General features: G+C 48.4%; 1 protein-coding gene across 6 annotated transcripts in view; it reads left to right on the top strand.

Annotated features, from left to right (window-relative positions):
* FRMD4A (FERM domain containing 4A) overlaps positions 1-20,893 on the top strand; it is a 396,169-nt gene that overhangs the window by 242,103 nt on the left and 133,173 nt on the right. For all 6 annotated transcript variants that reach the window (XM_076356146.1, XM_076356314.1, XM_076356060.1 and 3 more), the window contains exon 2: positions 12,908-12,973. In XM_076356146.1, coding sequence (XP_076212261.1) covers positions 12,908-12,973 — 66 coding nt within the window. The remainder of the gene's footprint in view (positions 1-12,907; positions 12,974-20,893) is intronic.

The following is a 20,893-nucleotide window of genomic DNA, read 5'->3' as shown; positions in this document are numbered from 1 at the left end:
ATTTCTTCTTAGAAGTTCCCAGATCTCCCAACCAAAATAAATCCACCCTTGTTTGGGTTTCCTGACCGCGTGGGATCGAACGTGGCTGCAGCCGTACCACACACGCTGCAAGCGCTGTTTGCATCCCGTCCATCTGAGCTGAAATATTTCACACCGGGATGTGCTTTGCAGATAGCAGAGCAGCCACAGGCTGACCCTGCTGCTTTCACACTGGGTTTGTGTAGGACAAGCCGGGGTGGAAAGCTGCTGCATCAAGTGGGCAGCTTGGAAAGACAGCAAAAAATCTGAAGCTGAAACGTGGCGCCTGTCCTAGAGAGGGGAGCATGGATTGAGCTCTTTCCACCTTTAAAAATATTTTTTCTCCTTGCTCTGTGCTGATGGTATCTCTCCTGGCTATCCCCAGCTAGGGTTTTGTGAAGGTGCCCATCATCTCAACACATGGCTGCCACGTGTGTGCTTGTGTACCACCAGACACTCTCATTTCGCAGCGAAATGGGGCACTCAAGGGGACACGGATCATTTAGGGAACGTGTAATCAGATACAAAGCTTGCTTTGTGCACACACACACCCCCCAGCATGGAAGCAAGCTGGAAAATAAATTTGGAAGGTAACTTCCGCTGCCTTTCTGCAATTCTGAACTGGAAAGGCCAAAAAACTGCAAAAAAAGCACTGTCTGAAGTGGTCTGGGCTCCCTGGGATGCTTTGCAGCCCTGTTGGGGGTGGTGATACAGCTGCCAAAGGTGTCACCCGGGCTTGTGCTGCTTGAGGTGGTGGGGATGGGGGGGAAGGGGACTTGTGCCTCACCAAGACCAGGGAGAGCTGGAGGGAAGCACTGAGTCTGCTTTGCCTCTGCTTTGCACTGTGGAAAATGCTTTCTGAAAAGCTCTGGGAGTGCCGATGGCAATTCTGGGGGGAATCTGCAAATGTAAAGGTGCTGGGCTGTATCCTTGCTTTCTCAGTCCCCTCTCACAGGCACAGCCGATTGCGTATGTAGCAGAAGGTTGCTCCAAAATGGGTATCAAATCCTGGGAGTGTAGGGCTCGGGGGTATCAGATCCAGCCGTTGAGTTTGCAGACGTTGCATCAGGCTGTTCCCGCTTCACTTCCCATCCTTAACTCTTCTGCGTCGATTCTGCATGGTATTAAAGAGCTGCTGTGTTTTCTTCCAGAAAGGGACATCCTTCCCTGGCTCTTAAAAGGCAGAGGCGTCTGGTACAAAGACAGGCTCAAGCAGAGGTGTTTATTCCAGGTTCCTCCTGTGCAGAGGTTACTGGATGTCCATATTTATTATCTTGTGAGGTGTCCTGATGCAGAGAGGACCCAGTCTTGCTGTACCAATAGCCAAAGCATTCTCAGTCCAGCCAATGCAAAATCCTGGCATTACTCAGAAGATGAATGGGAGTATAAAAGCGCAGGCTATGTGTCATGGAGGCAGTTTTCCCTGCTTGAGCCCAGAGTGGGGCTAGTCTTAGCTCTAGTCCTCACTAGACATGCAGGTGCTCAGCATCAGGAGCTATCAGGACAAGAGAAGGCAGGTAGGATGCCTTCGTGCTGCTCACCCATCTAGGTGTGCAGGCAGAGCCCATAGAAGATGTCCCAGTCCTGTAGCCCCAGCTCTGCCCTGCTCAGCGTGGGGTGTGCTCCCGAACAAAGCAGGAGCAGAAATGGTCAAACCAGACTTTTGCGGGACCTGTTTCTGAAAACACCTGCATCTCTGAGCATGAGTCAGCTGCTTGTCATTTGAATGTGCTCTGCATCTCGCCCTGTCCTTCCTGTGAAACCCTGTTGGGGGATGATGTCCACCCAGCACGGACCCCGTCAGCTGCTGCAGCTCAGGCAGAACCGCTGGCGGCTGCCCAGCCTGGGCACCAGCCGCAGCCCTGGCTCTCGACATCAAATGTATGTCAAACCCACTGATCAGCAGTGGCTGGAAACAACCCGGTGACATATTTTTCCACTGGAAGCGTATCAGTTCTTAGAATGTTATTCAAAACAAGAAGAAAAAAAAAACACTTCTGTGTACAGATTAACATTTTACATTTTTTTTCACATCTGGAATGACTTCTGCAAGTGCGTTTTCTACTATGTGTTATATATAACACTGCTCAGTGCTCTCTATTGACCCGCTCTGTTACAGAATATCTGAGTGATGCACTGCCCAGTGCCTTGGCTCCATTGATCAGGGCGATCACCGCTCACACCTCCGAATGCTTAGTGATACAGTAGGTACAAAACACTTAACGAGCACTAAAAGGACACTTTGATCCTTAAATCTTAATTTGTCCTTTAAAAATATTTCACACATGCTACTGCTTCCACTGCCTTGGGTCACTTTGGTCATCTTCCTGTGAACCTACATTGATTTTTTTTTTTCTCCAGCAAATCACACTAGTTTCAGTAGCAAATAAATCGTGCTGTTCCTCCTCTATAACTAAACCAAACCTCCTGCAAATGTTTTCCCAGAAGGCTTGGATGCTCTCATGTAATTACCACCCTGTCTGCATGCACAAACGAGTGATATCTGGAAGAGTTTGCTGAAAATATGTCATATTTGAAGTGTGAAACTGTACAAAAAATTACATTTTTATGTACATTTACAAGGAATTAAAAGTCAGACGTAGGAGAGATTAACAGACATTCTAACATCTTTGGGAAAAATAATAGTAATAATCTATTGCTATGTACTTTAGTGCCACACGGTCATTATCATGTTGATGACTCAGTACGTAGTAGGGAATGAACCAGAAGGGGACCAAGTGTCCCCAAAGAGAGGTTCATGTGACTTATAAAAGGCTGTGGAGTCCACTATTGGTAAAGGGTTGCCCTGGCAGATAATTTAGATGCCTTCCCTTAGACCGTGCTGTGTCCTTTGTGCACAGCAAACAGAGTAAATACGGAGCTCTTCCAGGGGAAGCAAGACCTCTCCCAGGACATATTGCAGTTTTCTTGAAGCACGGCTATGCTCAAAAGTTGATGAAGCAACTGTCCCAGGACCATGCTGCTTGTCCTTGTGCAAAGACACCAGAGATCCTTCATCCTCTTTCCCTCTGAGCATCCCATTTTTGTTCTGCCGTTGATATTTATTTCTTTGGGCTGCATTAGAGACAAATGGTGGATCACAGCCCTTGTATATAATGTGCAAACATGGGATGAAACTACAGAACTTGCCTTAAAGTGATTATTATCTAGAAAATAAGTTAATCCTGGGGGGGGGGGGAAACAGAAAAGCTCACAAAATAAAGGTGTTCTTCACACAGTTTGCCTGAGCTGAGTTAGCTCAAGAGAAGTTTACATACAGGGCAAGTTATCTTGGGTGTTAACTGGGAGGTCTGCAGCAAGGAAGATTTTCTACTCATCATTTTATTAACATAGGCTTGAGGGGTCTTATTTTTTTGCTGTGTTTTTTGGTGACAGTGGCACTTTTTCAGCCTTTGGGAATTACTTTGGCGTACAGATGAATAGCATAGTTCGGATGAATAATCCCAAGGTCCATAAAGTGGGATGAGGCCGTAGGCTGCCCTAGCCACTTGCCTTCCACTTCCCGTAGGATGCGACCCTCCGGTTGCAATGTTTTCGCATGGATCAAGCGGTTTCGTCGCACCTAAAGATGCTCCTTAACAGTCAGCACAAACAGCTTGGTGTCTGTTCCGCAAGGAGTCACGAATGGCTGAGCAGCACTGCAGCTCTCCTCTCTCACCGGGACTTGTGGTCGGCTCCAGGCAGGAGCTGGTCTACCAGGTCTATGAGGCTGTGCAGGAAAGTCCGGCAGGAGAGGATGGAAATCCCATCCCCTGAATCATTTAAAACTCATCTGCGCTGGCCACAGGGAAGAGCCCTGAGCTGGCAGGAGGAGGAGCAGCTGGGCCACCTCGATTGTACAATTATTTATTTATTATTTATTCCCTGCACAGCCCTTACCCATTGCTGGGCGCAGCCAGGACGCTGCACGTGCAGGAAAGTTGTAGGAGCAACACAGTCAACACAGAGCGATACACAACCACCTGCACAACTGACTGGCTGAGTCAAGGTTTATCAAGACACACTTTTCCTGAGTGCAGAAGGGGCTGCAAATCTGTACGGTCTAAGACTTCTATGGCCAGTGAATCCTCTAGACTAAAAATAATAAATAACACTGAAAACTCTGCCAACTCCCTGCAGTCAACCTCAGCTCCAGAGGATGCTCTGACCAACCATCTCAAAGCTCCTACACTCTCCACTCCTGCCTTGTAAATAGTGGGGATAATGCCTGGATGCTGATATGTTTTTAAGCTGGCAACTGGGTTTTTTTCTAGCCAGGAAAGGGATCAGAAAGAGTTATAAGGGCGAAAGAGTCAAAAGGTAGTGAAAAGTATGTATTGGGATTGCCCTCTCCTCCTGCATCAACTTCAGAAGGCAGGGAGGGCATGAGATGTTCTGCTTCCCTTTGTATTTGAAAAGATTTAGATCTGTATTATTTTTAAGAAAGAAAACAATACGTGACATAAACCAACGCAACCTCCATTCTAGTGAGGAAGCCAGCCTGTCCAGGAAAGGACTTTCTTATCTCAGGATATAACTGAAATCAGGCCTCCGAGGCTGGCCGCTCTCAGAGCGGTGATTTAGGCATCTGCCGGGTAATACCCTGGTTGGTTTAAAATGCAGCATCGGAATTAGATTTAATTCTAACTACATGGCTCAAGCACCAAGTGTTTTGAGGTTAAGACGCGGCGTTCCCGGCTTTAAAGTTCGCCTGAGAGTTATTGCTTGATGTTGTAAATGGACTTAAGAACCGTAGGAGACGGTTTTTCATTTCAGCCCTGATACAGTAAGCCACTTAAACACTTGCTTATGTCACACTGAAATAAAAGGGATTTATGGACATGGCTATGCGCTTTGCTGAATCAGAGCATTTTTGCTGAGTGCTATTTAGAGGAAGCATGAGAAATAACCTGTGCAGATGTCCCTGGGTGATGCGGGAGCCCGAGCAAAGCTGGAAAGCGCTGCGCGGAGGAAACGAGGAGCCCCTGGGCAGGCCAGGAACTCTTTTGTCAGCTCTCAAGACAAAACAGGGAAGTCACAAGGTCACTCAGCCTGTAGCTCGCCTTAATTTTTCGCCCATTGCTCCCCGTCGGCATCTACACAATGGCTGGATCGCGTCTTTCGCGGCGTGCTTCTGCCGGGCTGACGCCATGGCTGACACTGTCCCACCTCCTTTCTCGAGGAGGACTCTTGCTTTCTAATTACTGAAGCTGTTTTTTTTCCTTTCCTGACAAATGAGCGTTTGTAGAAATGATTGCAACACTTGATGCAACCCCTCTTAAATACATCCCCTGTGCAGATCCCCCATGCGTTGGGTAGCATTAAGCTCCTCCGAGGGATGGCAGCACTCCCTTCCTGCAGGATAGGAGACGTTTTTAAGAGCTGTATCTGTAACCATGGTTTCAGCAATTTCATCTCCATTCACTAGTCCACGCGTAAGGACATTGATTTTTCAAGGGGTGGGATAAAGAGGCTCACAGGGAAAGCCAAAGGCCATGCACATGATACACTCCTCCAGTCCTACCAAACCTGTGGGAGAGGCTGCATCATCATCAGCATATATTTTCTGGCCATTCAATCCAGCTATGGATTACGTATGTATTTCACAGAGCCTCAGAGCGCTTCCATAACAGGGAAACCCATGCTGCATTAGAAGGTGGAGTCTGGTTATGCATCAGCCATCGCCTACTTCTCTTCGCATCACCATTATCCACATCTACAGCATCTCTCCTGGGCCCATCTTTTCAGCTCCAAAGCTCCATTTGCCACCAAGTTCCCTTCCTAAAAAGGACGCTCCTGTTTCTTTGAATATGCAACATCTTCATTCTCCTACAGAAGTACTGCTAGAAGATGGCAGATGCCTGAGGATACATCTGGGATACCCTTCCTAGGGAAAAAACAACTGGCTTACAGCTAACCTCTCCTGCTCGAGAGCACCAAATAGCCTTTCCAATCAGAAATCATCACATAACAAATTTGAATGGTAGAAGTATTGTCTAATGGGTTCCTACGCATTGTAGTGAGGAACATTTGTACTTCTGTATTGGCTTATTTCAGAAAGGTCAGCCCATGTTATGTACTGTGTCGCTGACCTTTACAGACAGGGCAGGCTATATAGACCTATGCTCCCTATGCCAGGAGCCTTGTACCAAATTAAAATCATTTTTCTCCCTCTTGAAAAAATAATTACACACCAGACTTTCCACTTTTGGTTTAGGAAAGACTCATGGAAATAAATGGTAAAAATGAGGGCCCTATTCAGAAACAACAGTTTCTCCTGTCTCCCCATCCTCAGAGCTTCGAGCCACCAAGGCTCAGGTGCAAGCCAGCCTGCCTGAATATGGCCCTTTCTGGTGAAGGGGAAGGTCAGGAGAAGTGGGTGTGCACGAGGGTGTTGGACCTGATGATGGCATGAGCAGTGCTGCAAACCACAGTGACGTGCATGCCAGCGCAGGGTGGCATGCAAGCCCCGCAGCTGGGACAGATGAACCAGATTTACACCAACAGTCTTCTCACTCCCCTTCTTCAGGGCTTGATCCCACTGAGTCACAACCAAAGGACTGCAAAAACAAGCAAGCTCCGAGGGCAGGCCCCTCTGGGCAGAGCCTTGCCGGCTCCCCAGCCACCCAGCCAGTGCCGCTCCCCTTCCCACCACGCACAGAGCCAGCTGTGGCCAAGATCCTTCTCCCCAGGTGCCCACGCAAGGACTGGCTATGTGGCTCAGCTCTCTGCACACCATCTTGCAGTCGTTCTCATCCCAGTCACCGTCGGTATTATTTATTAGGTGCTGATGCAGACCAGTGACTGGGGAGGATGCTCTGCGAACACATGGAATAAAAAAGAAAGATAGTCCATTCCTCCAGGATCTTGAAGTGTGAGTGTAGGACAGGAGATGACAGATGGATGCAGGCAAGCAAAGAGACAGTGCTGGTCAGTGTGACAGACAGCCGCTTGCAAGACGGTCCTGATTCAGCAAAGTGAAGTGCTGCCACATGCACAAAATAAATGGTGCAGGCATCAAAGACACACCACTTTTTCCCCTCTCTCTCTCCCTACAAGCTTAGGAGTTGCCAGGATGACAAGGCAGTAAGAAGTGGTCAAGTGGGAGAAGGATGTTTAATCTAAGAGTTTATTGTAATCAGCGGGCTGTCATCTCTCCCTATCTCTTTTCAGTGGGTCTGTCCAAACGACGAGGAAAGCGACACCAATTTTTGTGTATTCAGCACAGTAATTGCCTCCCATACAGGCAGCAAGTGTTTAGGAAATATTCTGCCTCCAATTATAATTTCTGATTTGAGTCATGGAAGAATAGGCTGTATTGCTCTTTATTTCTGCAGTCATCGGCTAATGAAAAGTGCCACGGATATTTATAGAACTGCCATTGTAAATAGCATTTGCATTTGGTGCCTTTGAGTTATTTAGTGTGACGGTGCTTTCACCAGGAGGGTTTTTTCATTTTGAAAGGGAAAGGTTCCCTTTGGAGCTGTTTCCTCCCGTCGCCTTCGCTGTTTGTGTTGGATGGAGCAGTTCTGTGGGCAGTTGCTGATAATTTAGTGACGAAGTGACGGGCGCGCAGGGATTAGCTGAGCGCGGTGCAGGTTTTCGGGCTGTGTCACAGATAGTTTATAGGATTCTCCAGGACAATGTTTGGAGTTGCAGCGAAGATGAATAGAGAGGAGGGCAGTCTACAGAGCAGTTCATGCCGCAGAGCAAAACAACTGCCAGCCTGCCTTCCCTAGGAAACTCATTGTGTAAATATTTGCTAGGAGTCTCCAAAGGACATTTAAAGTCTTGTGATAAAGGTAACTAAAATGTCCTTTCCTTGAGAAAAACAGCTACGATTTGGAAGATCCCACGAGAAACCACAAGAGATATTTCCTTTCTGTAGCATCCCCATATTAGAGTGAACAAGCGTGTACATCAGGTCTTGTTGTCACTGATGGATCTCAAAGCATTTTGCAAAGGAGGTCAGCATCAGTTTTCCCATCCTCAAGGTGCAGAAGCCAAGGAGCGGAGAAAGCACGCACGCCTTGTGTATGATCAGCGCTCCTGCACACTAATCCAGCACCTCATCCACACAAACACATTGCTTCAAATCTTCACGTGCCTTACAAGCACCATCTGTGTTTGTGTATTGGAGATATATTATCCCTAGTCTTTACACGCTTATGTACATAAATGACAGAGCTTTTCAAAAGCACTCGTGTTCAGCTCTTCAAGTGCTCAGGGTCATGCTGCATGTGCAGGCACTAAAAGAAGTGGCAGATTTTTAGAAAAATGTGATGTACTGAGCTGTTTTGAAAAAAAAAATCTGTTCTGTATTTTGGCACATAATTTCCATCTGAGTTTGTGATAAGTCTGGCCCATGAAATGCATGTGGCCCATATTCACACCCGGCGTGTGCAGCTCCCTCCCATATGGATGAACTGTTAGCACTCAGGAGTGTGTAACACAGTCCCATCTCTTCGCACGTCTTGAGAAACATTGAAAATTTGGGGGGTTGATGTGGATACAGCATCCTTGGCTGTCAGAACGCTCTCCTGGGCTAAGCACTAGAGCCTGGCTCCAGGTATGGGACAAGCCATGTGCAAGCGCCTGAGCAAGCAGCAGGCACAACTGTGGAGCTCACCTGGGAATTGTCTTACCTAACTTGAAATGTCTGAAAGTTCACTCCATGTTGAGCATCAAGGGCATCTCAACTGTTAGGTTGAACTAGACACTTAACTTTTTACTTTCTAGAGTTAGGGTAGAGGGCTCTTGCCCTCCAGAAGGAAACTGGGGGGCTGTGTTGGTACAGGAAAACTCACTCACTGAGCTCACCGTGAAACCCAGGACTTGATCAGGAGCAAACTCCACACTTCCCAGCCACATCAAGTGTCCTTCTCTTCTGTCAACATCTCTGTTCAACCATTGTTTCTTGTCTCTTTGCTGGCATTTTGCTTTTCCTTGGTGAAGGGAAAGCTGTGACTTTGTGCCTCTTAGCTCTCAGTTGCCCCGTCCTTCTCTGGGTAAGAGCCTTGGGAGTGGAGAACCTCGATTCACTCCTTGTAGTCATTCTCCATTCAAACTCTGGTGCTGCTCAGCTCATGCTTAATGACCTTCTGCTCCCATGTTCCCATCTATAGGGCTTTGGTGTTGATTCCCCTTCTATGGTTACACAGAGAAGCAGAAGGGGTTTCTTGACTTCTCCCCCTATAGCCAGCCGCAGCTCCCTCCATTGCAGTGCAGCAGATAGCGCAGATCAGCCAATTTGCAAAGCGTCAGAAGCAGCATCTTTCACGCAGGCAGACTGTGCTAAATCAGTTCCTTCTCGCTGTGCTTTGAAATGTTCCCGTTTCTTGCTCTGACAAACTAGCAGAGTTTGTATTGATCTGATGATGCAAAAAAGCACATAGTGTGGGCTTCAGACACCTGGTGGAATAATAAAACAGAAAGGAGGGAGGCAAAGACTGGGGTAGTTTTTCTTATATCAAGGAGGATGTCTGTCTTCTACCTTCTTTTCTTTTCTCTTGGAAAGCATCACTTGTTTCTAAGGGAAGTGAAAAGCCCCGTGGCTGGGCACCCTGTCTACAGAAGGAAATACTGTGGCAGATCTCCAGCCACGTACGTTGTGGTCCTTCTGGGCTTCAAGGTATCAGCCAAGACAAAACCAGAAGCTCCTTCACTGTCTGTGTTGGTATCTCTGGCTGGGAGCAGGGACCAGTGTTGGGTCTCGTTCTCCCCCTGAGGCTGTGTGGTGGCTGATGCATCCTCTCCAGCTCCTGGAGCAGCTCTTCACCCTTTCTTGTGCAGAAATGCCTAGGTGGAAACAGCCTGTAGGCCACCATCTGGGGTCACTAGCCTGTAGCATGAACCTTCAAACCACTGAGAGGCACAGAAACAAGGTGGCACTAAAGAAATAAAGCATATGCCTTGCTGTGTGCTCACACACTGTGTGATCAAACTATAGAAATGATCGTAGTCTTTGACAGCCACTTTGCTGATGGACAGAACTGCTGGGGACAAGCTGATCTGAAAGCAGTGTGTCTTCCCTCCCTTCGCTCCTCCTCCTTCCCCCTTTCCTGCAAGTGATATTCATGAAATGCTATGCAATTAGCCAACCATAATATGCTGCATTTCAGAGCTTCACTTTATTCAGATACTTCATGTTACCAGCTGTTTGCATTTGGGATTTCTTTAAGCAGTGAAAGCACTAAGGGGATACGAAACTCTGGGTTGGAAAAGCGTGGAGAGCTAAAGAAGCTCCACACGGAAAGCAAGCGTTTTGCTGAAACACTAAAGCACAAAGTCAAACATCTCAGAAAATTTTCCCTCTTCCCCCTTTCACCTTCCTTTATTCTTATTTCAACTTTGGTATAACCAATGGAGCGTAACACACAAGAGCTGGACTGTGTTTCCATCCCTGTCATCACATGTTACCGCCATGATAAACTCAGTGCTTTACCTCTTGCCTTGGGTAAACTCATATTAAGACTGGAATATCAGTGCATACTCACCATCTTGGGGATGCAGCAGATATGTGACAGTAAGAGGACGAGAGAGATGCCGAAGCGGAGCTCAGCCACTGAGTTTTATCCACAGTGCTGTGTGGTGCGGTGCTGGGGGGGAGCCCAGCAGAGAAAGCTTGCGGCTCCCTGCACCCACGTGAACACGACCCACATCACTCTTATTCCAAGCAGGGCAAACCATTACAAAACCCTTCTGCAAGCCTCTGGCGTAGCTTTACAACTGAGCTGAAAGCTGTTTAATACAGAGTTCACAGAGAAAAATCTCACTCACCAACTAATGTACCTTATGAGAAGCCATATTTTGCATAACGTTACTTACCAGAGGAAACTCTCGTAAGAAGACAATTTATTGCCATGGTGGTAACTGCCTGACATTTATTTACAAGGCTTTCCTTTGGCTGCAATGCCAGGGCTCCAGTTGTGCTCACAGAAAATGAGAATGAAAGCGATGTTATTTAGTGCACACGATACTCCAGAGGCATGCTGGTGTGAGTAACAACGGGGGTAAAGTCTGCTTGGACTGCATGGGATTGTGCATGCCAGGATTGTAAATTTGGGATGAGTTGAAGGGTAAAGCTCATTTCAACTGAAGTTGTCTCATAATAACCTCCATATCTTGCATGGCCAGCTTGAGGCTCAATAGAGTTGTTGGCACATCTGAATTTTTGCGATGGGGAAGAGGCCAGGGCCAAGGTAAGACTCGATCTGTCCTGACCCCAGGAAAGGGGGAGATGGATGAGGGACAGAGTTGGCAAGAGTGAGGAGAGCAGCACCCAGGAGAGCCTGGTGGGGTCCCGCGCCGAGAGCTGGTGACCAGCAGGGTGAGGGTGATGCTGCTGGAGATGGCCGAGGTTGCTGACCCCATGGCAATGGCCATGCACTACCTGGGCTCTCAGAGTCAGTGGTGGGGCATTGCCACTGCACAGCCAGCAGCCCTCCACCACTGCCTCCTGGATGCCAGAGCATCCGGCCCCATCAAGCCACAGGAGCAGGTGATTTTTAACCCACAGAGCTAAAGCAGAAAGCCGAGCTGTCCTCAGTTAACCCCCTGAGCCCACATCTCCCGGCTCTCTGCAAGGCGGCTTTGCGCTGGGGGCTCAGCTCAGCTGTCACCAGTGGGGAGAGGTGATGGGTGAGGGCAGAAATGCCCAGGGTGCTGAGACAGCCGTGTCTCCAACAGCCTGTACCCTCCCTGCTAGGCTCCTATGGACCCTCTGCTCCCTTCTGGTGATGCTTTTGGACTCGCCATGGCAAGAAATATCATTAAATTGAGCTGGGGATCCATGCAGCACTCAGGAAGGTGCCTTGGCGGTGGGTCCCCAGGGGCCTGAACTGCGCTGCGGGGCTGAGCTGGGTCCATGCCACCATGGGTCTTGGCATGCATGAGTGCTGTGGGGTGAGACCCACCAGGGAGGCTGCCTAAGTCGTGCTGAGGAAGGGATTTCCAAGAGCCAAAGAGGTTTAGGCAGTCCATATCCCATTAGCAGATAGCAGGATTGTACCTGTGCCTGTGTGCGCTGAAGGGCTTTGTGGGGCTGAGTCCAGATCCGTAACTCTGCAAAGCAAAGTTGTTCCTACTTACGGTGCTCTGTGCAAGGGGAGAGCCAGGAAAGGGCTTGACCGACTGTAGAGAAGTTTCCTTGGGCTGTGGCTCATTTATTTCTTAGCATCCCAATCTACAGACCTTGGAAGAAATAATCTTCTGTACCTAAAAGTTTTATTGATATTATTTGTGAACAGTTGTAATAAACTATACTGGTATGGAAGCACCTTTGGACCAGTATTATAATATCACAAGTGGCTCCTACATCTTAAATAGGACACCCCAAGTAGGACAAGCCCATTTTGGGATTCAAGTCGAAATGAGCAGCTGGTGCAACCCCAGAGAGCACCATCAGCACAGCCCAGGGAGGAGCCTTGCTTGCTCTGTGCTACCTCTGGGATGGTTGAATCCTTGCTGTTGAGGGGTTTGGGGGAAACTTTTCTGGATGTCTCCTCCGCCGGCCAAGCTGGCTGTGAAGCCGGAGGCTGCCGTATGAAGTGTCGGGGCCCCTGTGCTGCAAACCGTCCCCCTGCCTCATTTTTCACACTGGAACGACCTCCTCCCAGCAGCTGCGTCCGAGCAGACACCACACACTGCTCCGTGACAGCTACTGGGGTGGCTTTTCTTTTTTTCCTTCCAGCCTTTCTTTCCCCTGGTGCCAAAAGAAGGGGGATTAATTAAAAAAAAAACCAAAACAAAAACAAAAAACAAAAACAAAACCACAAACTGAAAGCACCACAGTGAATTAAAGCCTCCAACTTGCGCCAGGGGAGCTGGCAGGCACGTGCCGAGCTGGAAAGCTGAGCGCCCTGACACACATGCCTCTTCTCTCTTGCAGATGACGGAGGGCCGCAGATGCCAAGTGCACCTCCTTGACGACAGGAAGCTGGAGCTCCTCGTTCAGGTAGGAACTGCACGTTTCACCTTGCGATAGCTTGCTACGGCTGTGGATTTTTGGCTGGGTGGGGAGAGAAAAGAGTTTTCAGCTGGTTTTCTCAGCAACTTCATGCTGCGATTGCCTGCAGAGCTTAGGGAAGCTGCATTAGTGCTGGGTGGGGAGGATCTGCAAGGACATATCTGTGTGGAGGACTAATTCAGGATGTATTTTGATTTATTCTGTGCCAAACCAGTACTATTAACTGCCATTGAGAAGGAACGCAGCTCTGGTCATTTTTGGCACTGTTACTATATCACTTAGCTATTTTTTGAGGCGTTGCTTAGCTTTGAGAAATGTATTGCATCTGCTTAAAATACCTCCAGCATTTGTTTTTATTTTCTTTACTTGCCATCCTAAGTTGCTGGGCTATGATGCCAGGCTCCACACCAGAGGTGGCTGTGCCCCACGCACACACCTGTGCCGGGAGTGCAGCCAGCAGCAGAAGAGGCTGCGGTGGTGGTGCCACGGGCAGGCATCGCTTGAGGCATTACAGAGGCTGTAAATCATGTGTCAAACACAAACATGCACTAAAATAAGTCAGCGCTCCATCTGTCTTATTTTTTATTAAAAAAAAAAAAGGAAAATTAGGAAAAATGAGAGTCTGGTGCTGGCTGTGTCATGATGGTCTGATGGAAGCTGTAGTATCCTGAGCTTTTCTGACGATTTTGGCTCATGTCTTGGAGATCACCAACGGGTTAATAACAAGAATTAGAAGAATGCCTTTCCTTTTACAAAGGCTGCCGGCCAGCCACAGGCAGCCCAAGAAGCAGGAAATGAAACTTCCCATAGTGCCCAAACCACCACCACCCCCCCCCCGCCGCAGCTGATAAGCTGGGAGGGGGGCAGGATCCTACCCAGTACAGGCAAACCTGAATGGGGATTTCTGAAGGCGACTTGAATCGCCGGAAGCACATTCAGCCTCGCTTTCTGGAAAGCTGCTTAAAAATACCATTAACAAAATGTTAATGGGTAACGTTTTTTCAAGTACTTAGTCACCAAGGAGGTGAAATCTCTTAGCTCTCCGAGACACTCGGAGTGCCCATGAATGAGCCAGGCCAGGGCTGGAATGAGAACAGCTATATCAGGATGACTAATTAAACCAAAACACCATACCAATGGTCTCAGCACGACAAGCATCCCTGCGTCAGGCTGCACCGGGCTCGCTGAGGCTTAGCAGCTGGCTGGGGGAAGTTCAGCCACCTTCATCACAAGGATGCAGCACTTGGCTTCCTATTTCATATAAACGCCTTTTTGAATTTTCCTTAGTTCAATGAAAAATGAATGGGCTGTTGGAGAACAGCTGTGCTAAAGCACTGCTCACAGTATTAATAATCACAGTTTAAAATATACTGCGGGAAATCTATATGAGCTGTCCTGGCCAACCTGCTTATTTGGGGTTTTTTATCAATAACAAAAAAACCACAGTGAAGATGACAGTCGAGGAGGCTGGTTTGGGAAGCTCTGTGTCCATTTCTGAGTAAGCAGAAATAATATCACGTGATATTATTTTTTTAAGTGTTCGATCACACCTTCAATGGGAACTTCTCATGATCAATATAGGAAGCGAATTGCTCTGTAAATCACACTAACTAGTTTGCAAGTGACCCATGGCTGAATTTTATTTGCACGATAAATTGTTTCGCTGTTTTTAACTAACGTATGAATGGGGAAAGCCAGGAGATGCGATTGTGAAAAATTCATACCCAGAAAAAGCAGTAGCCTCTGTTGCGTGCAGGTTGATCCAGCTCTCTGAGCAGCACCATGTGTACAGGATTGTCCACTCAGGCATCTCAGATGCTTTTCTGGTTAAATGAGGCTTTTCAATGCTGTTAGGTAGCCTCTACTCAGGGCGATAGTAAATAAATCGATTTTGGGTGGAGCAGACGACAGAGGAAGAGGTTATTTGGATTCAAGTGTGTCTCCAATACTGATACTCTTTGCAGATGTGGGCACAACACTTTTGTTTGCCTGCCTGTAAAGCATGGGCAAAGCCACCAGCTTTGGGGTGGCTCTAGGGCTGCCCCGCTCAGGGCAGGAGAGGGCTGATGCTACCCAGACGGGTAGTGCTTTGCCCTGGCAGGTCCCAAATCAACTAGGCTCCCTTCAGGAGCAACATGCACTTTGCCAGGGGAAATCTCACCAACTGAGCTATTGTTTGTAACTTGTGTTGAGACTTCAGATAAAAGTTGCTTTGTAAGTTCTGAGCACCATTATTTTTTATTATTACCTTAATCCATAGCTGAACTGAACAAGAAGATGTACATAAAATGTTCATCCAACCCCGAGCTTCTGGGTGTCACTGCAAAGCTGCATTTTTCTGTGGGTATCTTGCCATGAGCTGAAACAGAGGGCTGGTCTGCTGGTTTATGCCGTGAAAGAGGTTCTTCCACAGCTGTGTTGGGCCTTAGCATCTAGAACTGCGTTGGCTTGAATCGCTCAGGAGCCGGGCTTTCAAATCCTCTTGTGAAATTTCCTCGTTCCCATCAACCTCAACCTTTCCTGGAAGCTTTTCCATAGCTAATTTCACACTCCTAGCGCAAGGTTAGGAGAGACCACTGGGAATCAGTAAAACTGATTTCTCTGTCGTGGGTGAGATCAAAATACCATCTTCACCTGGATCTGGCTTTATGCAGCCTTGCAGCACTTGCGTGTGCAATATCAAGTGCTCTGCTTAGAGAAGGGTTCAGGGGTCCTGCGGCTTGAATGGAAAGCCATATTTTGGTGTGGAAAAAAACAGCAGGAGATGGGTACATCTCCCTTGAACTGATGGAGGAGGGCTCCTGGAGCGCCTTGAAACTGCGTAGGCCAGTGACTCTGGGAAGCTGAAGTTATTTCCTCTCCTGCTGCCTCGAGTGCTGCTGGGCAGAAACAGATACATCTGGGAACGATCAGGGTGTTTGCAAAAAGCAGTGTATTAAGCAAATGTACTCCCTTTTTTGTTTGTGAATTATCTGTGATCAGACTCAGGGGTTTATGAATATGTCGTTAGAAACATATCAATTGATGGTTAATGAGGACCATCCCTCAGGCTGAAGGAGGACGGCAAGCAGTAACTGTGCTCCTGCGGTTGCTCACAGGAGTCAGCCTTGGCTCTGTGCAACAGCTCCGCCAGACCAGATTGAAATGTTTTGCCACAACAAATTCTCTCCCAAAACTATAAAGACCCCTCAGACTGGCCACACAGCTATTGCCAGTGGGACCCCCCACGCACATATGTTTTATTTGCATTACTGAGCCCCAAAATTAAGATTTTGGCTCAGAGGCAGCATTTATGACCCCTTCTGTCAATGCTGGCTTGCTCTGGTGTTGACACGTAACGCAAGGGTTTGGGGTTACCACCATCAGGAAAGTGATCCTGGATTTAGTCAGTCAAGGGGTCTTGACTAAAGTCTTTTCCTCCCAAGTCAAGCGGCTGCAGAGTGGTACAGCAACAGCTAAGGAAAAGCAGAAACACAGGCTTTGCGGATAAAAGAAAGCCCTCCCCAATGTGTTTTGTCAGATAAATGCTGAAAATTAGAAGGGCTAATCATAAACGGAGACAGAGGAGGATCATATGGAAATCTCTTCCTGAGGGTCTGAAACTCAAAGCCTGTTTGACTTGGGATTAGGAAGAAGAGTTGCATTTGGTATGTGGTTCATTTGATAAATGCCTGTTGATGATCTGGTGTGTGTGGCAAGTTTACATAGGATATTTTTTTGACAGCATTTTCTTTCTGAGCAGGAGCAGAGCATTGCTCCTTGGATCTTCTTACAATCTACAGTCTGTTTTTTTTCCTGTTTCTGTTTGATGCATGTTTAGTTTCTAACACAGTTTTTTTTTAAAGTGTTTGGCTTTATCCAGCTAATCCTTTTCAGCGAATGAGTCCCTTTTCTTGCTTCTGGAAAATGGATTTGCTCACATTCCCTGCTCTCAGCCTCCCTATCTGTTATATTATTTCCCTGTGACCGTGTATCATTTGTCTGCTGTACATGAAAGGTTTGCGTTGCTTTATTTAAAGCCTTTTGCGTAATTGGCAATTTGTTCCTTTTCATGTGAGTTTTTATAAACATGGCTTTTTTCTGGGCTGGCTGAATCAGGCAGCCTGGCTCGCTCCCGGCTCCTGTGCTGGCTGCCGGTACCTGTTACCTGACAGCAGCTCCAGCAAATGTCATCTGAAAGTGTTAAGCCTCCTAATTCTTTCTCTCTGGAAGAGTTATTGCAGAAATGGAGCTCACCCGAGGCTTGTAGCAGAGCCATCTGTGGGGTCTGGAGGGGTCTGAAATTTGATCGTAGGAAATAACTGGGCATTTTGTTTCTAACCTTCTCCCCGAGGAGCACTGAGCCCGATTTGGAAGAGCCAGGGAGAGACGTGGAGGTCAGCACCACGCTTGTCCATAGGTATTTGGGTGGTTAACCCACCTGGATGTCCATGTTACTACTTCTTAAGTAACTCTTGCTACCCAAACAGCTCAGGGTAAGCTAGGTAAGCTTGTAGCATTTCTATCTCCCAGCTGTGATGCAAGTGCATCCAAAAACACGTTAACAGCGATACATGTATATGTACAGCCAAAATTAATGGGATGCGCAGAACATCCCTTTCCAACCTTTTTGCCTTGCGCACCGACTCTGCTTTGAGCAGGTCAGGAGTCCTTCAGGAGCCCAGGACTTGTCTCCAGTGTGCCTGCTGTGCTTCAGCATCTCATCCGCAGGAACCGCCTCCAAGCCAGACTGGGAGACGCTGGTAGCTGTGAGCCAGCGCCAGGCTGGTGAGATGCCTTGTGGGCTGGTGACTCACTGCCACACGGATGGCTGTCACCAGTGTGGCCGTCCCGGTGGAGATGCTCAGTTCAGAGCGCACCGGTGTCCCTTGCTCCTCCAGCCTCAGCCTCACTGGGGCAGGCTAAGGCATGCTGTCCTGGGGAAGACACAGCATCTTTTGAGAGCAATAACTCCACTAATAATGGTTAGAGGGAGAAATAAAATGTTCCCGAGATGCCGTTAGAGTTTTTGCAATATTTTCAGTATTGCTCATGGTCAGGAAATTGCAGTCAATGGGGGTTTACTCGCGTTTTCTTGCTGCCTCACTTCTGTATACCAATAAGTAGGGTGGTTACCTGGGCTGGCATGGTGGAAAAACTGCAAAGGTTCCCCTTTAGGTGGTACTGAGGATGGCACCTGCCTGCCATTGGGGAGAAGCTGTGTAAATTTGCATACAGGTTTTACCTGAGGACCACAGCAATATATCCCATCCTCAGAGTGGGATAAACAAGCCCCAGGATGGGCCGAATCTCCCCTGGGAAGCCACAAAAATTGCAGAAAAATGGAATCCAGCCCTGCTCCACTGCTGAAACTGGGGATCCCTTTAAAAGTACCAGCTCCCAGGCTGATACAGAAATGCAGCCGCGCGGCCCTGACCGTAAATGGAGACGTTTGGGTGCCAGTAGCCGTCCTCGCTGTGCGGGAGAGGCAGCACAGTTCCCTGCAGTGCTTGCAGGCTCTGATCCAAAAGCGCTTTTAACCATCGCTGCGGAAGGCAGCAGCCGCCAGCGCTGGCCTGAGAGCAAGGAGGCAGGAGTAGGCAAGAGGGTAAGTACTGCCCTGCCGGCCCCGCTGCCCTCCCTTACACCCTTGCAGGAGCAGCATGGTGAATATATCACTGGGATTGCTTATAGGGCATGTTCTATAGGGCATGGAGAGCTGGGATGGGCTGGCAATGACGCCCTCGGTGAGTGTCCAAGGGAGGCTCCCTGCATCCACTATTCCCACCCAGCCTCTCTATACCTGCAACGAAGTAGCTGGAAAGTGCCCTTTCATCTTAATGCAAGGGCTCAGCATTGCTTTGACAACTGTCCTCTGAGTGGCTTTGTAGGTTGTGGGTTGGTGTGTTGCTCCTCTCCCCAAAAAAATGCATGTTTTCTGTAGGTCAAACAAATAACTGGAGACCAGGCTGAGCTCAAGTGGAGTTTCCTGCTATGAATCTGGCAGGATCCAGATTTCTCAGTGCAAGGGCACTGAGAAAAATGTGTAAAAATGGGATTTGGATCATAATTTAAAATGGGTTGGAGCTGAAGGGGTGCTCAGATCTGTGTTCTGGAAAGGAGGCTTTATTTCCCTAACCGCAATGTTAGGACTCTGGTATAAGTCTGATTTCAAAAACAAATTCTGATTTACTACAGCAAGAGTGAGACTGTAGTCCAGCTCAGGAAGTGTTTGGAAAATTGCTAAGTAGATTTTTGAACATCTTTGGCATTAAAAATTATTGAGATCCACAGCTTTGGATCGACTTGGAAGCTGTAGAAGAATCCTGCCAAGCAGTGTCTGAGGTGGGATTTACATCACTGGGACAAAACACACAATTCCCCCTCCACAGCCTGTGGCTCCTGGCAGATAAACAGTGTGGAGCCATCTCTCTCCAGCAGAAAAGACTCCTCCTGGCCTTTCACTGACTCTCAGGTGCCTGTTTGAGAGTTTTGATCATTTTGAGCGTGGCTGCAAATGCGGCAAATGTACGACTGCGTTTGGTCACCATGGGATGGGGAGGGATGGAAGAGAGATTGCTCTGCAAAAAGGGAGGTGGGAGCCCAGGCCGGCAATTCATGTCTGTGCTCTCACTGAGCAACCAGTGAGCTATGAGTTAAGAGCTTTTCTGCTGAAAAGTTGGCTGTTTACCAAAAAAATAACGTTAGGAAAATACGTTTAGCATTGCTCCAAGGGGAATGTGGTGCTGGGAGCATTGCTGGCTTTCCCAGTCAGCGCACCTCCTGCAGACAAGGTTGCTGCACGATACCTAGATGTTGTCTTAGACCAGATAAATGAAAAATGGACCAGGAGAGCCAGGTCTGCTCCCAAACCCAGCCTTTCAGCCTGCAAGGCGTGACTCTGTTGACCTGCTCTGCAGAGCCTCAATAAATGCCCTTCAAAAAGCATCTACCACCGCCATCCATGGCCTACAGAGCATCTGGTGTCAGGCTGGAGGGCTGTATCTCTGGGGTTCATTTCTCAGCTTAGGCTCCAATGAACCCAGAAGTCCACAGAAGTCAAGCCTGGAGGGGAGAGTGTTTGCTGGGAAATAGAAATGGAAGAGCACAGGGGCAGAAGAGAAAGAAATTTGATGTGCAGAGGTGGGGAGTGAACAATTCAGCTTAAGAGCCAAGAGGGATCTCAGGCAGGGTGAAGGTGGCAAAGCAGATCCACTCAAGGTTGCCCTCGATTATGAGGGCAAAACTGAAGGGATTGGGGTCAGAAGGTGGAATGAACATCTCAGAGGGAAATCCTGAACAGGGCTCAGAAACTAGGGGTAGAAGAGCCTTTGCTGTGCACCCTGGCTTGGCTCCATCAAGGCCAACACAGTGGTGCTGGCCCCAAGAGGCTGGTTCAAGCTCAGCAACTCCCAGGTGTGCTGGGTGCTCCAGGCTACCCTGAGCTTACTGTGGGTGACCACAATGCTCAGTGAGAATGGACACGGCCCCTGTGCTACGGACGGCACTCAAGGGAGGTACCTGCCAGAGGACAACATGCTTTAAGGTCAGACACCAGCAAGGCAGGCTATGCGGAGCAAGCTGGCAGGTCATGCTAGTCAGTGAGGTTCACCGGGAGCAGGATTTGAAGAGGGCAAGTGGGGTGCACAGCTCCAGGGCAGGGATCAGCAGCGAGCCCAAATGGACAGGGAACGTGGAGAGGCTCCAAGGGGATCTGCCGTGCAGCGAAGGTCAATCTGGTCAAGCAGCTCTAGAGAAAGCAAAGCTGCGTCTAGGAAAGACAAGACTGGAAATTAATGAAACCCAGCAGGGATAGCTCAGTCCCTCCAGATTTGTTCCTCAGCTGCCTGCGGGTTGGCATAGGCATGGGAGGAGCGTCAGCAGAAGATGGGACAAGTGGAGGCAGGGGGCAATAGCTGTTGGGAGCAA

The sequence above is a fragment of the Aptenodytes patagonicus genome, chromosome 1 (genome assembly GCF_965638725.1).
Source record: "Aptenodytes patagonicus chromosome 1, bAptPat1.pri.cur, whole genome shotgun sequence".
Classification (NCBI taxonomy): Eukaryota; Metazoa; Chordata; class Aves; order Sphenisciformes; family Spheniscidae; genus Aptenodytes; species Aptenodytes patagonicus.
The sequence above is the reverse complement of the archived record's forward strand: the minus strand, read 5'-3'. Positions and strand labels throughout refer to the sequence as shown.